General features: G+C 39.6%; 1 protein-coding gene across 1 annotated transcript; it reads right to left on the bottom strand.

The window, feature by feature from the left end:
* Positions 1-12,968: 12,968 nt before the first annotated feature.
* On the bottom strand, positions 12,969-27,933 carry LNP1 (leukemia NUP98 fusion partner 1). Its single transcript, XM_085319803.1, has 4 exons — positions 27,688-27,933; positions 23,891-26,953; positions 16,383-16,628; positions 12,969-14,278 (listed from the first exon to the last, which is right to left on the bottom strand). The coding sequence occupies exons 2-4, from the start codon at positions 24,038-24,040 to the stop codon at positions 14,075-14,077; spliced, it is 600 nt and encodes a 199-aa protein (XP_085175929.1). The 5' UTR covers positions 24,041-26,953; positions 27,688-27,933; the 3' UTR covers positions 12,969-14,074.
* Between the last annotated feature and the right edge of the window lie 46 nt (positions 27,934-27,979).

A 27,979-nucleotide genomic window follows, 5' to 3' on the forward strand; every position in this document is an offset into this window, starting at 1 on the left:
GAGAATAAGAGAACTAATATTTTCCAGAAGAACCATCCCTCTCTAAATAGAACTTCAGAATCCGGCTTCTGTGGCAGCCACTCTTTCCTGGCCTGAAGTGACTCCTTTTGCAAATTTTTTTAGACAACAATGCATCTCATGTAATGGCATTATTTCTGCCTAATGGATATCCTTCTGTTTCAGAAGAGTTTTCAGTTAGACTAAGCTAAATGAGTCAATCACGTTGATAWTTGTGCTTACCTCATCTGTTTACCCCTGGTTTGATGTGTTTGTGTTGGCAGTGGAGCAGAAATCACTTCCTGGAGTGCCCCACCTCCATCCATACCTAAAATGACTTAAAAGTGATTTTAATAATGGTTAGTATCTCCAGTGTCGAAAAYCCTGATCAGCATACTGTAAATCAGMAAGGATTTTGCACTTCTTTGGGGATCTTTCTGATATGCATTAACTACAGAAAAGTGCATAGAATATTCTGTAATACTGTTAGGGACTACAGAATAAAGCATCCTTCACAATTTTTTAGCAAAGACCAACAAGAGGTCAGAAGCACTGTTATGTTCAGTCAAGWCCTTCTTTAGTTTTCATCTTATTCCTTTTACCTGATTCCAAGGTTAGGAAATTAATTGACCATATCTGCTTCAAATTTACGATGCATGCCTGCCGCATAGGCAGGCAAACTATCCTTCCTCTAGCTAGAGGAATACGGTATCTGTCTGCCTGTGAAAGGGCTATGTGTGCTTCCCAAACTCTAGTTCGTTAAATGAGACAAGAAATTATTTAAACTTGTCTTGCTTAGAAGAGAATTCTAGGGCAATGTATTCAGACAACTAATACAAACAATGGTAACTTCTTTAAAAAAAAAGTATGAAGTAAAATAGGTGAAAAAAATTTATTCTGATAATCATGTGTTTTCCTGCCTGTTCAGGATTCATTTCTACAATCCAATTATAAAAGACAATCAAAATTATTAAGAGATTCATTTTATTAGTTTGTAATTAAAAATACAGTGGATCAACTACACTTTTCCTCCTGTTCAGCATGTACACAAGCAAAAGAACAGTTGCCTCTATATGCTTAATATTGTAGTGAATGTTAGGTCTATGCTGTGAGTGATCCTGAATGACCACTTGATACTTGAATGCCATGRGTTTGATATGGTTAACATTGCTTTTACTGTCTGGTAAAATGACCCTGTAATCATACATCTCCGATATGGTGAATCCTTAAGAACAAGCTATTAAGTAACTGCAAATAAAAACTATGTTTTCTAAAACAGGAAAGCAAGATTATCTGACCAGTACAGTTAGATGCATCATTTATGTCTGCTCATCTGACAAACACATTACCTTACTATGTTCTTGTGTCCACCTGTTTTTGACTGGAAAATTCCTTCATGATAGGGAATCCCTCTYTTCTCGCTTTAGTCAAAGGAAATAGTATTCACAAAGATCATTAAGGATTATACTTAAAATAAATATCATTTAATACTRTGCCTGGTTCTTTACTTAGTCAGAGTTATCATAGATAGCTGACACTTAGATGAACCATAGCTTTCTTAAGTGCCCAGGATTGGCTGGCCAGCACTCATCTCTGTGCTTTAGCATTTGCCCACAGTCACAGATACATGCCTCCACTCAGTGCTCATGATTTTTTATACAGAAAATTAGAGTTATATATATTTTAGGATTGCTTTAAMATCCACAGTTTGACCAGGAAGGATAATGGTATCATTTGTAGACATGTGAGCTAGTTTCAGTATAGTCAGTCAAGGTAGTAAATGTACTACTTTGGAAATGTAGTAAAAGTTGGAAGCAGCCTTCACTGTAACATTGCTTGCTGAGTTGGTTCCTACAAGGCTCTTAGAGCTCACCCCATGGCTTTTGCCTTTCCTGCTGTAACCTTGGCTGGGTGCATTTGTACCAGCCTGTCTCATGAGAAGGCAACGTTGCCTCCTGCATAGCTACAATATAGATATTTGCAAGATCGTGGCCCTACACAGTTGCAGAATAAAGCTAATAATGCATCTCCTGGGGCTGGTCCAACGGGACACATTTATGAAATATTTCTATGTAAAAACAAAAGTGAAATGTCAGTCGATTACTCTGGACGCTTCCAGGGTTTGCTATCTGTAGGAATCTCTATAATGCCACATCTAATTTATAGCTGAGGCAATGCAGCATAGAAGTGTATCTGACACTGATAAAATAATCTATCTCCAGACAGACAGTCCAGAAAGTTAAATGAATAATTCTGGCCTTGCAAAGTTTATGCAATAGTCAAAGTAACGAAGAGCAAATACATGCATTGGGTATGACCTGAGGAAAAGCAAACATTGACATTCTGTTTTCATTATAACTTGAACCAAGCAAAATAAATAAAAAGTGAATTTCAATACAAAGACCCATTTTATGACTGTCCAATTTTTGGAGGGCTACTACAGATATTTGCTCATGTATGGGCTTAGGAGAAAACATATGTTTTAATCTGTAAAATCTAAAAACACTTTTAGGCCTAATTCTGCCATTAGTAAAATATGCAGTTATATTGCATACCACATGCATTTTTAGAAGTGCTGTGTTTTATATTATGTTGTTGTCTGAAGTGCTTTTCCTTTTTTACAAGTAACCTATAGGACTTCTGTACAAAACATTTCAGATTTTTTTTTCAAGTTTGTATTGTCTGTAGGCAATTTGTCAAGTTTTCTCCTGGCATATACAAATGTATTGCCAATTATGAAAGGCTTTCATATAGAAGAACATGCAAAAGCAACAATCCAAAAAAATAGAGCAGAAATGTCATCTTATCAATGTATAGATTAATAGAWGAACTGCAGGTACAATACCTGAAACAATCTATAACTCATAGGTAATTGGCTGTGTTTCAGGTTGATTATAGTCCTTTGAACTAATCTAGCAATCYGGCATGTTGAATCTAATGCAGTAAAGCCACAAATGGTGAGTGTATTAATGGTAAGAATTTTCTTCACAGATTTCTTCATTTCTTTATATTGAAATTTCAGAACAGAGCAGTCTGTGAAATGTAAAAGTACTACAAAAATAGTTTGCAGATCATGAATATTTTTCTTTTGTTAATATCAGTATTTGAAATCAATATTTGCCTCGGCACTGAGAGCTCTGCAGGTGAAGTCTTCTACAGTACAAACTTGTGTAAAAATGATGATTCCTATGCCAACATTGCAGGCTGGGAATTTTTGCTTTTTCTCCTTTTGTAGCGTATCTACTGAATGAGAGCAAAGATGAGTTTTAAGGCTGAAAAATGCCAACACAGATGTCTGAAAGCCAGTTTTAAGAATAATATTTCTAGTAGGATGTGATCTGGCCAAATAACTGAACACAGCTAGCAAGCAGAAAACCTGTGTATGAAGTTACCATGGCAATTTCATGGTAAAYGCTGCAAACTAATGAAGGCAAGTGGAATGCTCTTTTTACTATACTTTGCCTCATAAGCAAGCAAGTTAATTAGAAGATGAAAGATTACATACACTAGTGAAAATGCTGAGTGCTAACTTTTCATTTTCAGTGGAGRTTTGTCAGCAACTATTAGCCACAAAATGTCTACCATATCATAACTTTTAAATAGTATCAGACAGTGCAAGCCTCATCTGTTGGACTCACACAGGGTCAAACAGAAAGTGAAGCCATTGTTTATCAATTGTTGCAGAAGTTGGGACACAAAAAATGTACAGCAGAGGATTGCAGGAAAATATTCTACCAGTTAAGAAAATAAACTGCCACTAGAAAGAAGAAGAATCTATCCCAGCCTCTGTSAAATTCTTTTGTCATTCTAGACAAGTTACCCACATGTCTGCCTTTGACTGAGGTCTGGTTGTTTTTTATATTGGGGTATCTGGTAGGAGATGTATAGGGTTAGATTTGTAGAAGTGCTAAGCACTCATAACAGCAAACAAAGTCTGCTAGAGCAGTTATTAAAAACATAAAGTATTCTGCAAAAATGTCAAGACCAATTATGTATTCAAAAAGGTGTAGACAATGATACTAATTTTGAAGTTCTCTGTTCCCCAGAAACGGTATTTCCTCATCTTTAATGCATACTGTGATGACAGTCATGTTTGCAAAATATTCAGATGTTGCAGTAAAGCTACTAAGCTACTCCAGAAAATCTTGTGAGGAAGCTGATTGTTCTGAATTCTGTGTAATGTTTGGGTTGTATAGTGGTAAGTAGGGCTTGTAGTCACATATTCAATCAAGAGAATTCAGAGACCAGCTTCATTCCCAGACACTGTCCATCGTTTATACTGAATGAAACACTAGTGTCCTGTGGAGAAAATGGTATGCAGTCAAATGATTAAATCATGTCACATAATATGCATCAGTGGGGGAAGGGGAGAGGTGGTTGAACTAAGCTTTGAAAGCTGAACTAAGCTTTGAAAGCTGTAACAGTTCCTGTATTTTTCCAGCTTTTGAAATTTAACTTAGTAAATGTAATGGTATTCTTTTGACTTCTTTATGATGCAATTTCATCTTGCTCATGGTTTTGTAGGCCTCTGTTCCCTCTCTCTGACTCATTTGCTGCATTCTGCATGTATCTTGGGTGAGTCAGGGTAGAAGGCTAGCCAGGAGGGGATATCAGGGTGAACAGCTCTCTGCATAGAGACACTAGGCAGAAATAACCAGATGAGAAAATTGGCACAGCTGAACAGTGATAYGAAGAGCATCAGCTGTAGTCCAGGCTTGGGGGAAAGAGAGAAAAATGCTTTTGCATGGGAAGGGGGGAAGKTTAGAATAGGAGTAGAGCTATGGCAGGTAAGTCTGAGGAGAGTATAGTCTAGGAGGTAGGAAGGTCTGTGTCACTGTACAGCTATTACCTTCCAGCTGTCTCTTTCCCCTGGCTTTCCAGCAGAACTGCAGGTAACCTTCTTAGTATTATCATTACAGAGCAGCAGCCCATGGCTTTGTGGTGCCATGCTCCATTTCACAGGACATCAGGGCCAGAAAAGCTCCCTCTCCGTAGGTGCAAATTAGCGCAAATGGAAGAGAAAAAGCTCTAATAATGAAGGAGCTATTTAAATGTTACGGAAGTCTCTGTGTTAARGTATAATATTCCCTGGAAACAAACATTTTCCTTTTCCCCAACAAGCTCTATGCAAGCAGTGCCAAATGCCCTATCCCACTTAATCCAGATACCCAGGAACTTCAGTTCCTGGCCTATCCATTAGTGAGTCTTTTCTCCCCAAAAGCAACTCATTTTCTAGCACATCCGTCCCTGTTCCAGGTTCTGGCCTGTCAACCCAAAACATTTTTCACAAACAAATTCTCTCCTACAGACATTTCTGGCCTTGTTACGTCAAGCTCCCCTCAAGGAATCTCCTAATCACACAGTTCCATTTTAAACAACAGCCTCATCTCCTTTTTTTCTGGCCTCACTGACCGTGCTTTCAAATGAGCTACAAAGCCACAGCTGCAATGGTGATTCATTATTAACTCAGTTAGCTCTTTCTTACCTTTGTTTTAATCCAGAAGTGAAGTCAATGCCAACAAAGTATGTAGGCCCACTTTCAGAACATGAATTCCTACCCAGCCCCTTCTCTCTGTCACATTTCCCACAGTATCAAAATTTCCATCTGTCTCTATGTTAGTATATATTGGCACGGATGCAATATAAACACAGGCACACTTGAATATGAGTATGAACTCACAGGGAAATGTTAGGTAATCTGATCACAGGCAGTTAGTTAAGCAGCTTTTTAGGCTCAGAATATGGTGGGGGATTAGGGAAGTGACAATGAGAAGACTATTTTAGAGCAAAAAAGTTGAGGGAATGTGGAAAAACACAGGAAAAACACTTGAAAGTAATAGTTTGTGATGAGGCTGAGGGAAAGGTGGACAGGAACCTGTAATACATTATGTTTCTCCCAGGAGATGCAGCAGGACAAATATCTAACTGTCAGCATGTGTAGAAGGATATGTATATAATGTCACTCACTTTGTAACTTGGTGAACACGCACATAGAAATGAAATAACCAGGTAATTTAGCAAGTCARTGAGCAGTGTAAAGAGAAGGGATGATTTCTGATACTGGGCCTTCTAATAGGATTCCCAGGMAGATCTTCCTTGTTCAACTGAAAAGAAAAAAAGTGTCTACAATCTGTTTTGCTTCCTTTTGATACCTGTGTAACTTATTTCTTTTTACTACTTTAAGAWATGCAACTGTTTTACCTACTTTTTATTTCTGAGAAAGTGTATTTCTTAACTTTACAGAAGGTAGGAACTAATCCTGCCAACATGTACATCTGTGCTTCATTTTGCAACTATGAGTAATTCCTCTTTAATTAGGCATATTCATTTGTTTGAAGGATAAGGTTAAGTTTGGCTTTTTGTCCCCAGATTTTTTCTGAAATAATAGTGAGAGACTCAGGATTGTAACTCAAATAAACTGTCCAAACAAGCTGGGTGGTTCAAGACTCCTGCTGCCCGCCAGCTGCTTATTTCTGTTCTTTTGCTAGAGGTACCCTCACAGCAAAGACAACTGATGTGAATGTGTGCCCGTGTTTCAACCGTTGCAGTTCACAGTCCAGTAACAGTGGAAAAAAACTATTTGTGTCAGCTGGACTCTGGCTGAAATGCAGACATTTGTGCCACTCTGCTGGCTTTGGTAAGGACTGTTGTAGAGTAGAGGTTACATTTTGTGAATGGAGGTGTTTTTTTTAAAATAAGAAAAGCTTTCTTGTTTTCAGTTACGCTATATTTTGAAAGAACTGAAAARTGCCCATATGTTTGTTTTTCCTGGGTGACACTGAAGAACAGGAGCAATGAAGTTTTTTTCACTAGTGAAGGTAGTGTGAGATCTGAGTTTGAAATGTCTGTGTACAGTCTGACAAGTAAAGAAGTCATGAACCTATTCATGCAAATCTGCATAGACTTGCTAAATGTAATTTAGACCCTCTAGAAGGAAAATGTTCCTTTTTTTAAAAAAAGGGTGTTGTTAAAAGAAATAGTTTTGATTAATCTTTCTACATTTACATTTATAGAATACWGCATGCTGCTTGTAAGAAAAACTACTATTGACTTCTTCTCAGTGAGAAACCTTGGTGTCACATACAATTATTCTATCAAACAAAAGTCCAAACTGGCAGTGCTCTGAGGAAGGAAGTATATTATCCTATATATCCTATAGTGAGGATTAGGGGAGAGAGTCCTCAAAAGTTTGTGTATTTAACTTTGCAAATTTGGAAAGCAATACTGATCCCGGCTAGAGGCAGATCCCTTCAGGATAATACAGACATCAGGAGCAGCTTACCAGCTGTAGGCAAATACTGGAGGAGGGTTTCAGAAGCACCCCCTCCAAGCAGCCTGCCAGAAGTCAGCTGATTCCTAGGAAAGCAGAAATGTTGGGGACTGCTATCTCTCCAGGACCTGCTGTTAATCCCTTCCCTGTGGCCTGGGTGTTCAGTGTGCAAGTTGGTGTGGGTACACAGGGCTAAAGCAGCTGTGCTCTGACCAGTAAAGGAGAGGAATGTGGTTTGAGTGTGGAACAGGAGGGTAGTTCAAGAAAACGTCTTGGGAACTGCTGGCAGAGAGGAGCCAGCACTGGGTTAGGAGCCAGCACTGGGTTAGGAGTGCTGCTCGCTAGTGATTAAATGATGAGGGGTCTCAGGAGCCAGGTGTTGGTCTTCTGCTGACCAGTGGGTAAATACTGCAGTCCCTAATACCAGGTCAAGCTCTGCCCTTGGTTTTGGTGTATATTGCTTTTATTCACATCAGCAAAAATTGTATGTGAGGAACACAAGGCAAAATGTGATTGTATGGTCCTGTGCCCTTTGCTGTGTTCCTTTGCTCATGTCTCCCACTGGAGAGACTGTAATTAATTTTAAACTTAAACTCGTGCATGGTGTGGATTGTAGTACATACGTTCTCAATCAGTATCTATGGGCTCCCTCTGCTGGAAAATGATCATATGTATTATCTAGTCATTTAAGGACAATAAGTGAAGTTAATTTTTAAAAAATTTACAGCTGTCTGTAGAATTGTAAAAATATTTTTGACCTCTTCACCAAACACTAACATGTTTTCATAACATGCATAGGCATGAATTTTCAGAGCTGAGCTCTTAATTCTTAATAAAACTCTTWAAAAAAGGCTACAATGCTTAGAGTAAGCTTGTAATGCATTAATCCACTAAGTAAAATTTTGTTTTCTATTCTGTAACTGGAATCAAACTTTGAAAATTTCCTCTCTGTAGTCCTAAGAGCACTTTTCTTATTTTTTTTCATCACGAGTGATAAGCTTCTACAGCTCTCTTTGACAAAAGCACCTGACTTTGGCACAAGCACTACACATTGGACAGGATGGTTTCTGTAGCAGCCACTTTTAAATACACCATTAAAGAAAATAAAATGGAAGAGAAAATAAAATGGAAAAGAATGCGAGCAAACAGAATTTTAACATAGGAGTGCTATTTTCCAGGAATTTTGAGAGGCTTGACTGATATATTCCCATAAAAGATTAAGAGCCCTGATCTAAAGCATTTATTAAATTAATGATATTAAGGAAATTAGAATGCTACTATTAGGTGAAGTCCTGCTGTCATCAACATAGCTTCAGCAGAATCCAGACTAGATGCAATTTTTTTCCCCGAAGAATACCATCTCTAGCTCTTTCGCCTTTAGTTTATATGAAATTAGGGTTCTGTATTTGAAAGTACAGCTAAAGTAGCAGTTATGGCTGCTTCTCTCATTTTGCTCCACCAGTATGTCTCAGAAGTCGTCTAGAGAAACAGCTTCAAGAACAGGAGTACTTAGTCCTTTGTCACTTCACTGAGGCTATCAATGAAAGCACCAACTATACTGCAGAATTTTACTGTATGGAAGGGATGAGCCAAGCTAACCAAACTCTTTTACATTGATTAGCCAGGAATTAGAACTCTTTGATCCTTCTCTCCAATGCCAGCTCTGATCCTTAGGCATTCAGTCAGCTGCTCACAGCTCTTTTGAACCACTGATGTTGCTCATTACTCCTAACCCAGTCATATAAAGAACAACACACACTGGCGGCAGTAGCTTCAGTGTGGCCCATAATCTTCACCTTTTATCATTCTGTCAGTGCAAAACTTTGCTAAAAACAATTAAAAATGATACTGAGGATTCTTCCACTTGCCACTAGGTAGCATCTGAAAATGTAGGATTGCTGAAGCCKCTCCAACACACAAACGTCTCTTTCAGTCACTACTGTTTGAATCAGAGTCTGGAGCAGTTTGTACAAAAATATCCTTCCTCTTCTCTCTACATTGCCACTGATGGAAAATAAGGCTCTGGGAATTCATCACAATGTCTCTTTGTGAAAGCTGTGCATGCAGTGAAGTTATGTGCTGCTCCCAGTCCTCAGGTCATCATAACAAATAACACATAGCCATATCTCCCTCCTTTAAATGAAGAGAAACTTTTATTAATAACCTGAACTCAGAATTGCTTATAGTGAGGTAGTTGGCTCATAATAAGTAACATGAATGAGCAAATGGAACATTTTTATGAATTATGTTTGCTGACCCTGTAGTTGAAACCTGGATTATGCTACTGTGAGACTAATTTTTTTTTTCAATGCAAAAAAAGTTACAGGAATAGATAATCTATCAGATGATCTAGCACAATCTCCAGATGTGGGTAGGTAAGCTTGGCACAATAGAGAAGTGTTTTCAGCACATTTTATTTTTAATCCCAAATTCAGGACAAACTTCAGGGCAATTGCCCCTCCTGCAGAAGTGAAAGCAGCTCAGAGTTACTTTGTTCTCCACATACCCCAGAGGGGCTATTAAAGCTGCTGGGATTTTGCTGATGCAAAGGAACCACTCAAATGTTCCTTTCTCTCAGTCTCAAACTTGTGCTAGGTATGGGAAGGCTAATCTAAAATCACTCAATCTGCTTTGACAGACAAAAATCTCTACAGAGTCTTCAGAGAGTTGATCCACTAGATTTAAGATGATTRTAAGAGACATTTAACTGTTATTTTTTGCTTATAGAAAGAGAATAATACCAGCCAATATCCATTACCTAAAGGTCCATGAATGGATGTTTTCCAAAGGACCAAAGCCTTAGCATCCGCCATACATAATGTGATACAGTTGCAGGGAAGCATAGGAGAAAGATTCATGAATTCCTCCCTTCAGGCTCTGGAGTAAGAAGAGATCTGCTTTTTGATACTTCAGTATCAGGAACAGAATTACTTCACCAGCCTGTGGATTCTGTGCAAGAACTCAATGGACTTTTTTGATGAAACTCCATGCATGACTGTCACAAGTTTCAGTGAGTCTTGTCACCAGTGCCCTGGCTATACAGCCTATCAGTTTAGAAATTGTGTCAACTAAAGCATTTTGACAAACATACTGTTAAGAAGGACAAGAACGTATCATGTGCGAAAGAATATGAGGTGTTTGGCTGAACCTTTGATACGCTCTGTATCACTTCTTTCCAGCTATTTTATGTCTGGCCTCAGAGACATGACACAGTTGAGGTAAGTTGTCTTCCTCTGAAGTATGGTGGAGATTGGACTTGGATTTGGATTCAAGGAGATTTTCTTAATAGGAGAAATATCATCTGTCAGTCCCATTGAAACATAGAGTAACTAAAAATCAAAACCAAAAAATCAAAATCATAGTTTTCTGGTGCTATCAGAACTGTATTCATTCTAGCATCTTCTAACATCACAGTTATTAAAACTCTGGCAGAGCAATTGCAGGTGGTACATTATCTGGGAAGTTTGCTTGATTTCAATATTCACTACTCTGTTTTAACTGCCAAATTTTGGCTACAATATCCTGGATATATTTCAAGAGCTGTTTGCTTTCAAGGGTTTTGTCAGGTGGCTGAATAAATTCAAGATCTTGTAATTATGATTCATTTCTTTATTAAGAATTTTGGACATCATGTTTGATAACATCTCTGTGTGATTTTATATATTTATATGTGCACTAAATGCATTCAGAACCAGGGATGTATATTCCCATATATTTTCTTTCATGCTAAAGACCAAAAATAAATTAACAAAATTTTGTTAAATTTTTCATATTTAATATTAGGTTTCTTTTGCTATGTCTACTATATATTCTTTTCCTGTTATATATAATGGTTGGGTTTTATTTATACTTTAAAATATTTCCCGTTTTTCCTGAAATGCATATTTTGCAAGCATACAGATACCATTTCATTCTACCTTTGTCAAGTTTGTCATTTTATATAAAAATATATGATACATTAACAGGTACCTAAGCTTTGATCTGTCCTCAAAAAATAATGTCTTGGAAGCACTGACACATAAATATTTCGCTTGGAATCTGCCGACTTTATCAAGCAAGTGATCACACTAGAATTTCTGTTCTTAGCTGTCTTAGAAAATAATGCGGTAAGTGGATCTTGCTTGAAATGTTTGTATATATTCTTGCCCTTATTTCCCACAGGAACACTTACTAGCTAGCATGAAGTGRTGGGAAGGATCCACAGAGAGAAGTATTTTTGCAGCTTACAGGTCCCTGTGAGCCAGGGCAAGTTTATAATGTGCATGGGCCTGTAAGTAATGTCAGCTGGCCCATAGAGGAAGCAGGCAACCTGATTCAGCAGCCTGCTAGTTACCTGCTGTTGTAAAACTCATTCAGTTTTTCAACATCAGTTGTTAATGAGCATTTTGGAAAACGTATTTCTCAATTCCTGTTGCATTGCTGCCTGATGATGGATCTCCTGCATGCTAAGGTTTGGATTCTGAAGCAATTTGTAGCAATCCCACTCTTAGATCAGAAAGAGCAAATACTGTTTGCATAGGAATGCGCATAGGTATAGCAAATTCTCACAGCAACCCCAAAAGCTTTTGGAATTGAGGATGGGAGTAAAGTCAGTGACTATTTTTAATGTCAATCATGACTGAACTAGTGACCTACTGTGAAAATGAAGATCYCCTAGAGTGTTTCTGGCTACTTGTGAAATCAGAAGTATCAGCCCTGCTCTCCCAGTCAAATTCCTCTTTGATTATTACTTTCCTTCCCTAATCCCTGATTAGTTACGGAATTATTTTTAATTTCTGTGTAGAATGTTTTCATTTATATCATGCATGTTTCAGTCTTTCAAAGCAATCCTATTCTACCAGACTACATGAGATTAAATTGGAAAGAGTTGATGGTCTGATTGAGTGTGATATGAAATGGGGGAAACACTTCTGAGTAAACATTTTTTAGTGATTTAAAGAGAACAGTGTCTGGGCCACAGTTTGAAAAATTCTGTTTCCAGAGTCACAGGGTGGCAAGCCAATGCGAAAAGGATATAAACACTTAGAAATACTCCCATTTGAGAGAAGAAGGTTCAGTGCTATGGGTGCTGCTTGTAGAGAGCACATAACCTGAGCAGCATAGTYGCCCAGTGGTCTTGGAGGCAGCAAGGCTCACCTGTGCTTTGCTGGAGATCATAACTTTAAGTGGGCATGGGGGGGGGGGGAATCTGTCTTAGCTCTTTCTGGTGTCTTCTTTTCATTAAGTGTAGTGAAAAACAAGTGTGTTTGTTTTGCATCTGTTGCTCTTCAGAGCCTCATGAATACAAGCTTTTTGTAGCAGAGCCTGTTCAGTTAAGGTGGCTGAAGAACAGGAAGGGGTGCTGATACTCAGAGCGCCTGCTAAAGTATTCAACTCTTGTGAAATGGGAGAGGAAGCTGCTACATGAAAAGATGTAAGCCAGTAGTGAGTGGTTTTATCTGAGGGATTCAAGCTTAGCTGGCTGTTGTCCCTTTCTGTCCAAGTCTATTGTAATGCAGTCTTCAAAGGAGAATTATAAAAGGCATGTCACATACGTGGAAGTTTTGGCTAAAGGGAAAACTTAGGAAAATCCAATCTGGATTTTCTTCTGGATTGGGAAAGACAGAAACCATGCATAAAAATAACATTTTTCAGTTATATTTATTAATTTATAATACATGTTATTGGCAAAAAACGGTTTACAAGCATAAACAAGGGATTGATGACTTTCTCATATAATCTTAAAAACGCTGCCTAAAACAGAAAAATCCTGAAATGGAGATAAGTGCTACAAAGTTTTAAATATGGCTTAAGTATTTAAAAGGTTGAACATTCAAAGTTAAGGCTCTAAAATAAAATAGAATCTTTGTTAATTACAGAAAGTCACATGCAGAATACCCTGCAAACTTTGACTCTTGCTCATAATGTCACCAGTCTTCACTCTTCTCTAACTGTATTACTCAAAACAGGCTTTCTTGAGACAAGGCCTGGAAAAATTGTTCCCAAAGCGGGCAGATTATTTCTGCAGGAAAGACTTGGATGTTGAGGAGCTGTGTGTGGGGGGGGGGGGGGGGAGGCAGTTCCTCTGCATAGAAGGAATCTTATTTACAGTTGATGGGATTTATACCTGAGTTCAGGAGATCTTCAGCCAGAGGAAACAGAGTTTCCCTAAGCCCTGCTTACCACAGGCAGAGCTGATTCTAATTCCCTTGGTTTGGCCCCAGTTATAGGAAAGAGAACAAGTAGAGTTGCAGCCCCTCCCCTTGAATCTGTAGCAACTAACAAGAACCTCTTAAAAACCTCTTAAAATATAGAAGTGTGAGACAGCAAATCTGTTTTGTTTTTACTGGATAGCTTTGGGTAATGCTCAGATTTTGATGAGGCAAAACTACAGATGTAGAGCTATGATTCAGGGTTATAAAGTAGTAATTGTAGAGGGGGAAGGCAACAAAAGAAGCTAAGTCATTTGGTAGTCAATGCAGTGAGGTTAAAATTGCACAGCTTTGTAGTACATACATGTTCTCCTCTTAAATGAACACATCCACTACTGTTTCTGCTGAAATGCTAAGCTTACCTAAAATCCTCTAAGGTGATTTAATCCTATACCTGGATCTTTGCTCTAGACATCCACCTCTGTGACAGGGATCACATCTGGAGTGGCAAAAATAAAGACAGGAAGGTAGTAACATGGTGTCGATGGTGTTTTTGAATTTTATTTTACAGTGCGGGATTTCTTCTAGCTAATAGGCCTCTTCGAGTCAAAACAAAATAAGAATGCTTACTCTGCTCTTCAGTGAGAGTGTTAACATTCATTATCCCAAAGCATTTCTAGCTGCCTGGACAAAAATAGCCTTTTTCAATGCTGGCTTGTGATGGAAACTGTTCATTGTGATTTGCAAGTGCAAGCCCTGGACCTTCATCTTCTTTCTGCACTCTCCCTGGCTCTGATTTCCCTCTCATTTTCTTGTGGGAACTGCTCTTTGGTGAAAGCAGTCTTTCTCTTTCACTTCTCTCCTTCATGCCTTCAGGTTGCTGAAAGACAGGAGAAAAATAGCAGGGAATTAGAAGCRACTCCCACATGAACAACAGAATTTCATAATTTTATTTCTGTAATCATATATATTAAAATACTCAGTTACCTACCTCTACTAGATCAGCTTTAAGATGATGGGCTCAAGTTCAAGGCCCCAACCAATCACCCTAAAGCTCAGCAAGGGGCTACATGCTTTGATTATACTGTATGTACAGTAGGTGAGGTCATTCACCTGGAAGGTTTGAGGGGGAAGGGAGATTGGAAGGGAAGAAGGGAATGGGTCTGAAATTTCAGCCCAGACATCGTATTTATGTCCTTTCACATGATCCATCTTCATGTGCCTGAAGGCTTTTCAGTGCTAGCGGCAAAGACGTCACTGAAAGCAAGTGCTTAAGTGTCCCCAAAGCCACTGAAGAGAAGCAACACAGAAGGAAAGAGATTAAATGAATTATCTTCCTCCCTGACTTCTTTTAACCTATGTAGTCATGTAAAGTGTGGTTTGAACTACACCTGCGGAACTCTGAACATAAAAGTAGTGAATTTTCAACACYTAATTTAGAGATCCAGGTTTAAGTCCACTCCCAAACTCCCTTTGGGATCTCTAATGGCTATCGTTCTGTCCTTCAGGGTCCTAAAGTCCTTCACACCTCACAAGCTTCAGTGGTAACGGAGGGAATGATGAGCAATTTTTCTACTTGAAAGATAGATTAAAATACAGCCTGGTACACCTCACTGAGGATCACAGGAGGGTGCCAGCATCCATGTTTTTACCTGGAACCAAAATCATACATAGTACATTATACTCAGTATACCTATCATGCAATTTTTACATGTTCACAGACTTTCTAGCTGCGGGCACTTTTGAGAAATGATAAGTAAACCAGACTACTACTGGTGAGGGATGGCAAATGAGGCAATGTGAAGGTCCAAATGAAATAAGTTCTGAGTATTTCCTAAAGGGTAGAAAGAAGATTAGAGGACACACATAAAATTGTAACAATTGCCTGGTAAGAGTTGTCATCACTGTGATTCACATATTCTTAGAGGACTGGGCCTGCAAGGACTGTAATTGTGGAGTCACTGTGCAAGGACTGATCATGCAATGATGCTGCTATTGAAAAGAGGTTGTTTTCGCTCTTGTTGCTGCATGGAGCATCTGCGGAGAGCTGAAAATTGCTTCTCTGTATGAAACTGTCAGAGTTGATAAACTGAAAAGAGAAGATACTTCTCTCTGTGGCTGTTAGGGGCTAATAATGTTATGTGTTATTCAACACTAAAGTTAGGTGTTATTCAAACACAGCTTTTCCAAGAAGGTGACTGAATTTGGCAGTGTTCTTCTGATACTTGGAAAGGAGTTAGGGTTTACTACCCTTCCATTTTATGAAACACTAGGTAGAGTATATCATCATAATAAAAATATTTTAAATTGTGAAAGACAAAAGGTTGTTACTGGCTACTTCATCAACACAAACCATACAGAAAATGCTCTTGCTTCAGGACAGAACAACAGGGAGAAGAAGAGGACAGCAAATGCATGCTGCATGCACTTCCAGTGAAAATGTGTTCAACCACTTGCAGCAGCTACTGCTGCTGCAGGTGTGTGGTGACATGACAATCAAGAGGCTGATGGACAGAGTCCCARGAAGTAAAGGAGAAGCCTCTCAGACACAGTGTCTGGCAGTCCTACTGATGACACCATATATGGTTAAACCAGTCAGCAACAGTGAAAAGGGAGGCTGGATCTCATGGTAAAAGTGAAGATACACTATTTTGATAATGTCACATTTTATTGGCACAGCTGAAGAAATCTTGAAAACATCTTACTGCCATAGCCAGAGCAGTGTCTCATTTTGGAGATACACATTTAGGAATAAGTATAGAGGGCAACATTACATCAAAAATGCTCATTCTAATGATACAGCCATTTTAAGCTTGTTTGCTCTACTGTACAGGCCGTATCATTTAAGAAAGTCTATTTCAAGTTTATTTCTGCTCTGCCTTCAGCAAAGCAACAGGAATTACACTAGGGATGAACTCAGCCTGTGGTTTTGTTTTGTTTTGTTTGTTTGTTTGATCTTAARGCTGCTATTGGTTGCTACCTACCAAAGAAACTGAACGTTTGCTTCTGAAATGCAGCTGCTTCTCAAAGGACTCCGCAAATTCCTGGAKAGAGTTTGATCTTGTCTCTGGGCATGAGCTGTCAGTTGAAGGTGTTCTGCTGGCCCTCTTGTGGCAGTGGCATTTGACATCTTGGTCTTCTTGAAACCCCTTGCAGCCCTTGAGATGCCCTGAAGAAGAGACTTTGGTAGAGGCATGAAGTCTTGTTGTATGGAGGGAGGAAAGCTTGGCCTGCAACAAAAGAGGTCTCTGTTGAGTATTGAGTACAGAAGTAAAGCACACAGGRCAGATTCTCTCTGCTACAGAGTGCTCTCTGAACAGTGGTGCACAGTGAAGGACCTTGCCCAGACTCCTGTACCTTTCCTCACATGTGTAGGAGAATCACACTGTCGAGAGCTTGTTTTCCAGAGGCAGCAAGCAGAATTTGCTTTTATTCCAGTTTTTGAGCATCTGAGATTTGCCACCCACATAAGTATTTCAGATATAAAGAGTACTGGTTCCTCTTAATGTCCACTAACACTAAAAGGAACWGGGATRTTTAAGAACCTAAAAAAAATCCAGCATCCCATATTGTGACTGATTCTAAGCAGGAATCTTGAAAAGCAAGGACCTACCTTTTGTGGACAGATGAGCCAGATGCTGAGTTTGACCACTGTAGGATGAGGTCTTTTGCCTGCTGRGTGGGGAGGTTGGACTAGATGATCTCCAGAGGTCCCTTCCAACCTTACTGATTCTATRATTCTATGATCAGATRTYCAAGTTCACTAAAGTGCAACAGGGACTATTTCTAAWGCAGTTAAGTCTAATTTGCAGTACRGCTTACATGCAGACAAGATGCTCTACTGTTTGGCTCTAGATTTTATGATGATGCCTTGGGTACTTTTATCCTGAACTGATGAAGGAACACTTTCAGGATGCTGAGGGATAGGAAACGGGTAGGAAACAGGTTTTCCACAGAAACATTCACAGGGCTAAATTGGGACAGGAGTAAACAGAGTTGTTTAGTTTCTGTGTGGTTCAATTTTCCCTGGCCTGGTATGTCAATAAAAGCTATTGATCTGCATCAGCTGTGTTTCATGCATCAGCGTCAGCAGTGTTTCATGCATCAGCATATGTAAATGTTTGTAAAGAAGATTAAGGTGATACAGAATTGCTCTGTCCTGTGGAGTCATGATGGTTTTAGAAGTAGACAGATCTGTAGCAAGAGATGAGTAAGAGGGTCATCACAGAGCCAGATGTGCTCCAAACCCTGCCAGCATTTGCTGCCTCTCTGGAAAGAGGCTGAACATTGGTTAAGCAGCAGATGGTGAAAGCTGTGAAGGACAGATAGGGATCTCATTTTCAGGTATATCCTAGGTGTCAGATTGGGACACTGTAGGTATTCAACTGTTATRTAGATGCTTTAGATAGATACACCCTTTTTATAAGCCTGGTGCTAAGTCTTCAGCTACTGAGTAACCCTCAGTAGCTCTTCTCATTTCAGGGGATTTATGACTGTTTATCAGAGTTGAAGGGCTACCCTGCACATCCAGAAATGCTTTCTAAGAAGAGCCTGGAGAAAACCTTACCCTCAGAGTGTGGGGTTGTACGTTAGACAAGAAATGGGGTGAGCATATTCCCCTTCCCATCCARTGAGACTGTTTTGTAGCCAGCAAGGAAGAAGACACTTAATGATGCCTGAACTTTTTGCTTTAGAGGTGGCATGGCTAGACCCTAGGCCATGTGCTRGTCCTTTTTCTCGTCTTTTTCTGTACGCTAGAAAACAGCTGTAGAGTTGTGCAGGAGACACTGCAATGCTCACTTTCCTCAGGTCTCCACAGTGAAGGTTTTGGGGTCTTTTTGGAGTCTTTCCCAGGCTGCAGCCATTTACTCAAGCCCTACATCAGATGCTTGACTCATGCTAACACAGTTTGGGCAATTCAAAACCTCTTCTTTCTCCAAAATGGCTCTTGCTCTTGGAGTCTGAGTGGGTTTGATGTGTCACACCTGTGAATCTCCTCACAGCAGCAGGGCTTTTAAAATGTTCTAATATTCTGGCTACTGGGAGTGCTATTACTGTAAATGTTTATTTATTTGTTTACTACAAACAACAGTGATAAACTAAACCATTTTTGTATAGGGGTCACATGAATCTAAAACCCTAAGACTATAAGAGATCTAAAATATTCTCCCATATACATTTGCTTTTACTCTAGTCCAGATGCTATTATAAATGTATCAGCACAGCAAGGATTTGTGCAGCACTTCTCTGAATAGTACACCCACATGGTGGTGACTACATCATGTTAGGCAGGTTTAATGAGAGGTGTTAGATCACCAGTAAATCTACACCTGGTAGCATTGTGCATCTTCCAGCAAAATACTGCTATTCCATATAGGTACATTTGTCTCCCTCTTTATAAGTTCSTGCCTGCAGCCCTTGGCAGCAACTGAGAATATATTTTTCTTGGGTCTATATATCTTGCTATTAACTAGTTTGTACTTCCCATTTTYACCGACATCTGCATCTCTTGGTTCTTTTAAGTAAGTTTTATACCTGACAGAAGCACCTAATACTGAGGACTGTTCAGATCATACTRTATTAGTTCAATTTTATTTTCAGGTACAAGCTTGCTTCAGTAAGCAGTATCATGACAGCCTCTGAGAGTAGCGGTAAAGATTTCTGCTATACTTTTTTTACTTYGAAGCATACTGTTCMAAAMCAATCAATGTGGCTTAATTTCTGTAAGGTCATATTGTATTGTGGTTTAAAAAACAGCAAAACAATCACATCATGGYTGAGGGACAGGAGTACATACGCTATGTCAAGCTGAACACGGTAAATGTCTTTCATATCATTTTAATGGCATCAACATATATTATTTCCTGGGACTCCAAACTGTCTCACACTAAAAATCACCAGTATTTGTTCTTAGAGGGTTTGAACAAAAAACAGGGCAGGTAAAACTAAGGATGGTATTCTATCAATTCTGTTTTGCAGTATCTGTAAATGTTTTATTTTACTAAAATATTGCTTTTTAATTTCCATTCACAAACAGAATTATAGTTAAGCACTTGACAGAGAGACTGTAGTTCACATACTGACATGGCAACAAAGATCAGGAAAGGAATGGGCCATCCTCCAAAATGCRTATGTGCCTCAGTGGACTAAAGGTAAAGTTACACACATAAATCTAGGTAATTGTATTACTGTGGCTGTGCATCTGCTCACAGTATCTTTGTATGATGCATATCACTGTAGGTAGAGTGGTAATTGTGCTCATGCATGTCAGCATGTTGCTGCATTATACATGTAACCCTAGATAGAAAAGGAGCCTTAACACAACTGCTCGAGTATGAACATTTTGTGGCTTATTATTTGTGTTTTATCTTTTGTTTAAAATGGACTCTATGGAGAACTGAAAGTAATAAAATGAAGCCCAGTAATACAGCAGATCCAACGCTGACTTYAGATACAATCCATGTGGTTTTCTTCCTGCTTCTTAATTTTGATACATGCATTTAATACATATACTTGGTGCTGAATGGATTGCTTGGTACCACTGTAAAAAAGAATAGTCTGAGGGCTGSTTTAATCTGTTTCCTTATCCAGAGCCTCAGCAGCTGCTGGCAGCTGGAGATTCTCTCTGTACCTGCACGTTGTTGTCTGTCCACTGCCACTGCCTTCCTTGGCCAAATGTCTCTGAGCACAGCTCCCATTTCTGGTCCTCTCCTTGCCCCAGCAGCTGCCTCGTGCCTATGGCTGCTGACTCTCCACAAATTCCCTTCCTTTGCTGCCTGAAGGCCTTTGAATAGTTCGTAAACTGAAGGACGAGTGGGGAAGAGATACAATAGGGGAAAAGGCTTGGGAAAGGACGAATGATAGATCCCTCCCTATACAACAAGAAATAAAAAATGCCAGRCATCCTTAGTGTATCTAGTCACACAATAGGTAGCAGATTGTTTGCTAATTGCTTATCTAAAACAAACAATGCAAAAAAGTACAAACAAAAACCTCAAGAAATTAATGTTAATATAAATTACCTATTTTCCTCTTTCTGTGTTGGAGAATATGATAATTGCTTCCATCCTTTCAGCTAGGTCTCAGGGATCACACAGCTGTCAGTGAGAAAATTAGTCTTCAGTGGGTCACTGTGAGTGCTCACTGTCTGCTGAAGTTTGCATAGTGAACCCTGTACTTTAGGAATATTTTAGAACATTTGGCATTCACATTCTGCCCTAGACCTTCCTTCCTTCCCAAAACCTTATAGCCAAGTGTTTATTCCTTAAAAATGTTTTGGCCTAGGCTTCAACTGATACCCTGGCCAGTATTCACTTTGACTATTTTTTAGATTAAGTGTCAGCAACTACAAAGCAGTCACTGCTTCTGCTCTCATCCTTAGCTGTTTCTTACCAGATTTCTATTGAGTAGCAATGTCTACTTGAAGGCAGGTACATCTAAAGGGCTGTAGAACTTGAGCACTGCTCTTCTGCCTCCTGTATTTTCCCAAAACAGAGAGTTTAGGAGAGAAGAAACTGTCCTGAACTGAACTGACTRAGGTTAGCTAGAATGTGACAAGAAAAGTCATAGTTAGGCACTTCAAAAAGGGAATCATAGTTCACTGTATGTAAAGTTTGTGGTAGGCAGTGAGTTAACTAAAGGAGTTGAAAATAGATGACTTGGTACTCCAAARGCATTTTTCACATTCAGGGTTGGCCCACAGCAACATATGCAACTTTGAATTTTTTGGGGGGAGCATTTTGTGTTTCTCTCTGCAAAATGGAAATGACAATAGCAACTCAAAAGCATTTTGTGAAGCTCATCTTAGTAATGTTTGTGAGGTATGCTAAGATCCTGGAAAAAAATAAAATTGTTGTTAATTTCTGTAAAGCACACCACAGAGGGAGTTCTTCTACAAAAGTTTTTCCATATTTTGGGAGGCTTCACAATGACAGGATACCACTACCATCATTTTTGGAGTGATAACAGTGACTTGAATTCCACTACAGCACARGAAAAACTGCAGTGAAGACCAACATATCAATCTGGAGTTGAAAGCAGTTTACAGAGTTATGCAAAACACCCTTTGGTCTGATGCTTGAATTTTGCTATGTAATGCCAAAATGGTCTTTGTTCAGACAAGGTTCTTGCTGGCTGAACTAACCTATTGCTGATATACTGCATACCAGCCCTGGGAAATGAGATAGKGTGTGCTGGCAGTGCTGTTTTGGCAGTACAATTGTATCTGCACACTTTTGCCAACAGCTGTGTCAGTCAGACTGTGGTGTTTCGATTTTAATAAGGATAGCTACATCTTCATTTACAATGCTGACAGAGCAGAAGGAATATACTGTGATCCACTGACAATGTATTAACTTACAAAAGAGATGCAGTCTGATCTCAATTATGGTAATACCCTCCCCCTGATTCATAGCACTGGTCTGATAAAATGAAGGTGATATTTAATAACTAACATTCATAAGTATTTTGAATGTCACAGTAGTTATGATGTGTAATAATTGTGTAAAACATGCAATTACATCCAGGTGCAAAAGCAAGTTGTTCAGAACAAGGAAATTTTCTGAAGAAGATGTTTCCTAATGAATTACTAGTGCCCCTGTTGGTATAATTTATAGAGTTGGTTTAAGATAACATGTTTGAATGCTGTTCCTCAGCAGCTAGTTAGAGATTTCCAAAKAAAAGATGTTACATATCAAAATTCATGGTAAAATCTGCAAACAAATCTCCCCTTCTCATTCCCCCAGGAAATTTCTGACACTGAGAAATAAAGCAGTTAAAGTATCTCYCTTGTATAATACAGCTGGACCAAGACAAACTTACGTGGAGCACTAATGCAAAGAGCAGACACAATTAAATTTACAGGTTAACTTTAACTGACTGAATAGCATTGTCCCTAGAAAATCAGTCTTCTCTTTCTCTAAACTAACAAAATTAAAGAACAAGGTGCTGGTTCAGAGRTGCAGCTATACTTAGCAAATTATTTAAGCAGCTTTTGAACAAACTAGATATAAGAACATGTTTAAAATTAAAGTAGATGTACATTCACACATACATACACACATAAATGAAGATATGGTCAGCAACTTGCTGAACAGAACGTGATCTGACATACATTCTCACGCTTCAGTTTTTACCGGGGTCTAAAGACATCCCCTATGCATTGTTCTCAGAAGGACAAAATTGAAATATAGTAACACTAATAAATTAAAAACATTAATAAATGTCTCTTTTCAGGCATTCTGATAGAATCCATTAGCAAAGCTCTAGCTCAAGGTCTACCCTGCAATCTGTGAGCAGTTATATTGTAAAATATAAGAAAAAAATAAATGTGGCCAATCAGTTCAAAACTGATGGATGAAGGTTACCTTTCCAACCTGTCCTCAAATCCAAATAGACAGGGGATGATTTTGGTCTTTTTTGTTTTTCTTAGCTGTGTTTGTTGAAACAGAAAAATCACACAGCTTAAAACATGGCAGATCTGGTGCAGGACTGGCAAGGTGAAATATAGTACCTCAAAACAGAAAACTGTTCAGAAAACAGTAGCTATTTCTCCACAATATAATAGCAATATATAATAATTGCTTTGTTGCAGTCATGATGACCTAAGCATGTAAGTGAAAAGTAGTTTGTAAAGAAACATAACATCTTTGGTAAGATGCAGTTGAAAACTAAATAGAGGTTTGGAGAACCTCAGCCTTTATTTAGAGCTGAAATAAAAGCAACAATCTTGAAGCAAAGATCTAGAACAGCTGCTTTCAGTTTAACTTAATTCTGATAATCAGCTAGACAGTTRTCAGCTGTCTTGAAAAACACTTCTGCATGGGAAACCTCTCCTTTCTTCCCAACTATTTTGTTCATCTAGGAAAAGAAGAAGAGAAAACTTGCTTCTCCCTGAAGATCTTACTTCCATATAAGGAGCTTTATTTATGTGTTCTGTCCTTATTTTCAGAGTCAGATGTTTAAAACTAGAAGGGGCCATATCCTCTGGCTTAAAGTAGAAGTTACAACTGCAAACAGCTAAATTCCAGGGAGTAAAGTGTGGAGCCTACTGGAGGCAGTATAGTTGCAGAATTAGGTCCAAATCCTATGAAGACATAAGACCTTATGTAGTTTTACACATGTAAACAGACTCATGGAAGACAATGCTTACATATGCCAAGTTTCTAAAGTGTTTTGATCTCTGTTAGTTCTTACTTAGCAGGGACAACAACATCATAATCTGTAGCTAGGACTTCTGCTGTTATGAGAGCTTCCTCCTTTAATTTCTGGTCCCATCTTCCCTTATCTTGGAGTTTGTTAGTTTCCTTTTATTCTAACAGTGTCTGAGGCCTTACTCTGACACTTGCTGCTGCCAGCAGGAACTACACTTAATCAGCAAGGTGTACCACACTCCACCTCATAGAGTGTAGGGTCAGACCCCTGGAGATGGCACTTACATCCATGCATAGAATGCACGCATGCATACACATAGAAAGTTGCACACAGTTCTTACCGGAAGGGAGGCTCTCCTTTCACTAAAGAATCGTGTCTGGCGTTTCTTATGGCCTCTACCCTCTTTCTCATTCTCATCAATTAAGTTGTGGCCCCAGAAACTGCTCATCCATTTTGCAAAGGAAATATCATCATCCTCTTCATATTCCATGTACAGACACTCCAAACTTGGGGGAGTCTCCCAACCAGACACAGAAAGGTAAGGTCAAATGCCACCACTAAGCCAATAGCCTCACACTGGTCTGTCAAAGAGGGAGAGGAGATGGAGTTTCAACCACTCCCTTTGCACTCCACCCCTCAAAACCCATCCCACTGGAGCCCTAGGCACTGTCTAAACATAAAGTCAATTCTTTCACATCTATTTTCAACGAGGTTTCTTTTAATCTTTCCATTACAGAGATGTCCAATGTGACACTGCYGCGGGGTGGGTGATGGGAAGGGAAGTGCATTGTCAACTCCATATTCATTGCTGTAAAGTGCACCAGCTGTCAATGCCAATGGAGAGCTGCCCACAGTAACATGCCTGGAAGGTGTGTACTCTAACTCAAAGTAGGCTTGTGATTTTCAGAAGCAGAACTGACATATTGACAGTGGTCAGAAATTGGCACAGCTGTTTACAGAGGAACTGACTTTGTGGGGGGAAAAAATAAAAATGAATATAACCCTCTTCCCATGCTGCCCTCCTCCTAACCTCTGTTGTCTGTACTCTTCCTTCCAGTATTCAGGAAATATGGTCTGTCTGGGGGGAAGACAGGCCTCCTGAGAAAACTTCTTGTTCATTTTGGAGGTTTTGACAGTCAGCATGAGCTCCCATCAGCTGCTTTTCACAATTTCATTTCATCTGCTGTAGCAGGGTCATGCTAGACCTAGCCATGCTTGAAGGCATGCAGAAGAAAGATGAGTATAATTCCTGGATGTGGGCCACACAGGCCTTGTCTGTAATTCAAAAAACCCACCGCAGAAACCAAAGGGCTAGGGACCATGTGGTTGGACTAGCCATATCCACTCTACATAGTGTTTGTGCTCTGAGTCTTCTCTAGGTTTTATGTGCTGCAATGCGGCTGTAATATATAGCTATAATTTTTGTGTCTTTTTTTTATATTTCCAAAGGTATGATATAATGTGTGAACTCTATTGCAGCCCATAAATGTGCTATTTGTATAGTACGAAATCGGAGAGATGTGTTACATGCCTTGGGGCATGGCAGGACATCGAGGAGCGCTCTAAGGATGCAGAACCTGCTAGGATAGTGTTGGAAGACAGCATAGTAGGAAGAGACCTAGATATAACGTCCTTGGTGTGCATGCTAGGCATTCTCTGGATGCTAGGTATTGCCTTGCTGATGCTAGTTGGCACTAGCCAGAACTCTACGAGAAACTCGTTAATTAATAATTATTACGAACAATCAGTAGCCCAGCATTAAAACTTGCTCCTTGTCCCTGTTTTATTTAGCAATATAGATGTAGTAACAGAGTGCTGGTTTCATTCACATTGGCATAGGTGTGAGGTCTAAGTTTTCCTAATACCATATTGTGGTGTAGGACTCCTCATCCTGAAAAATGCAGTTGGAGGGATCAATAGATCAAGGATGCCTATGTGGAGGAGTTTCMCCTCATCTGAGGAACATGAGAACAAAAGTGCACAAAAACCTGGAGTACATGGGTGTACAGGTAGCAAATCCTGAAGTGTTGCACACCAGAGCTTGGAGACACAAGCAAGCTATAGCAGGATACTTTCTTTGCAGGGGCACAGATAGGTAGGAACGAGAGGAATACCTGCAAAACAATACAATAAAAATATACCTGAAGCAATAAAAAGGATGTGTAGGCTGATTTTCTGGATGAGGAAGAACAGTCTGGGCCATATTCAGACAGCCCTGATTCAATCTAAGTCCTTGATGCTAGCAGTCTCTATAGGTCAGGTATGTCTGAGGGCCTGAGCTAGCTCATAGGAAGCACCATGTGGGTGGAATTAGGCTGCCTCAGTAGGAACCTATGAGCCTACTGATATGTACCTTGTATTGTATGGCTCAAGTTTCTTCTTTTCTGATATGTGATACAGAACTGTAGCCCATCATGTCAAGCGGGGAATGCTGCTGTGCTGAAACAGGTGGCAGGGAGAAGTGGGAGGGAGGCTGTCTCACACCTTTGGCAATACATGCTTATATAAACAGTAATAATCCATACATTAGGGGACACATGGCTCAAGCTGTTTGCTATCAGGCACCAAAGTACATTGACTCAGAGTCCAATAAGGCAGAATTATGTGAAGAGGCAGTACCACAGTGCAGGAGTTGTCGACTCACCAGTGCAGTGAGAAAGGAATAGGAAATAACAGCAACCAAAATCATCATCAGCTGCTGTTTAACTAACAAAGCCTGCAGAGATCAGGAGGTTATGGTGGTGGCCACATCAAGGTTATAAGTGTCATCAGGACACTGATCAGAACTAAGTGTGTTTTGGCAAATTTTAACATCATTAGACTTCTGAGGCATCTGCTTTGTAATCTAATTATAGTTTTTTAYTTTCAGTGCTTTTTTTTCTTCAGAGCAACAATTAGTGTCTTCACATACATTCCATTTCTTTCCCATCTATGAGGAAATTTCTTGGCTGGGGATGAAATTACTAGTGTTACCTGACCATAACAAAATTATCAAAGAAGATTTGTCTTTATCCTCAGCCGAGTGCTTGAGAAAAACAAGTGGAGGCAGCGGTAATGAGCTTTCCCCTCCTACAGAACCTTTAGCATCRGAGACCACAGCCCTTTTTTCATTTGGGAGAGTCAGACAAGCAATCAGAGGCTGCTTCCTCACTGTTGACGCACTCTGTTATTTGAGGTGAAAGTTTTGGGGAAAAAGACACTTTCTTTCCCTTTCCTCCGTGAAAGCACTTCTCTTCCTCCACCACGTTTTCCAAGAAAGTAGTTCTGTTAACCAAACGTGCTTTTCTTCCTTCCCTGAACACTTTAAAGAAGAATCCATAGGGTCAGCAATATCCTCTTGCCAGGTGAGTGTGGTTGGCAAACCACAGGCAAATCCAATGTGCAGCCTTCTTGGGCAAAAGCTCTAAGACACCAAAAAATTGTAAAATAAATAAGTGTGTTAATAAATTTTCCTTCTCATCCCACTGTTCACAGATGGAACTACCTAGATAGCTATTTAAACATCTACAAGCAATTATATATATAAAAAAGTATACTTTTATATAGATATTTTTATATATACACACAKGTACAGATGTACTGTATATATATGATAATGTATATATATAAAATTTCAGTATTGTATATTTAATGATTTTTCTGAGCACAGATAGATTCAATCAGTAACTACAAAGTAAATGAATAACAGCATCTAAAGCAAGGATAATTTTTTAACAAAATGTTAGTACAGAGTCCTAGAAACTTGCTATCAGGCCTATGTATTAGCTCCTCCTACACAGAATTAATACAGACCTAAAGATAAGCTAATCATTTTTAGGCCTAGCTAATAATTTCTTTAAGTTCAGAATGATTCTGTGTGTTATATCAGTAAAGTCAGAAAGGTAGAAATCTCTATGAGGAGGGAAGTTATCATAGAGAAGGTGAAAAAGAAACACTTGTAGAAGACATTTGCCCTGACCTACGGGGAGACAGACTGACAACCTACAGAAGGAGACATCCATTGCCTATTAATGCCTACATCCCTTTGACACYGGAGGGAATAAAATAGCATTAGACAAACCATTTTAAACTATTTTGTAAACAGATTCAGCCTCAACTCCATCACCAGTCTTTCCAGAGAAAGGCAATAGCTGTTACCCGGTAAACGTGTGTACCAGACAAAACACTGCAGCTCCCGGGCGCCCRGGCCTCCCCGCGGGCTCAGCAGTGGCAGGCAGGCGGCCGCGCTCCGCGGGGGCCCCGGGCGAGGGCCCCGAGCCTCGCTCGCCCTGGGGGCGCCTTCGCCCAGCTCCCTTCCCCGGTGAAGGGGGCGCCTGGATGGCACGGGGCCGCGGCTGGGGGCCGCCCCGTGGCGGGCGCCGTAACGCAGGGGCGCTGTAGTAGGGAAGCGCCACTGGCGTGGGGGGCGCCGCGACGCGGGGGCGCCGCC

This window comes from Rhea americana, unplaced genomic scaffold (assembly GCF_003343005.1).
Source record: "Rhea americana isolate MKP2758 unplaced genomic scaffold, rheAme1 scaffold_118, whole genome shotgun sequence".
Classification (NCBI taxonomy): Eukaryota; Metazoa; Chordata; class Aves; order Rheiformes; family Rheidae; genus Rhea; species Rhea americana.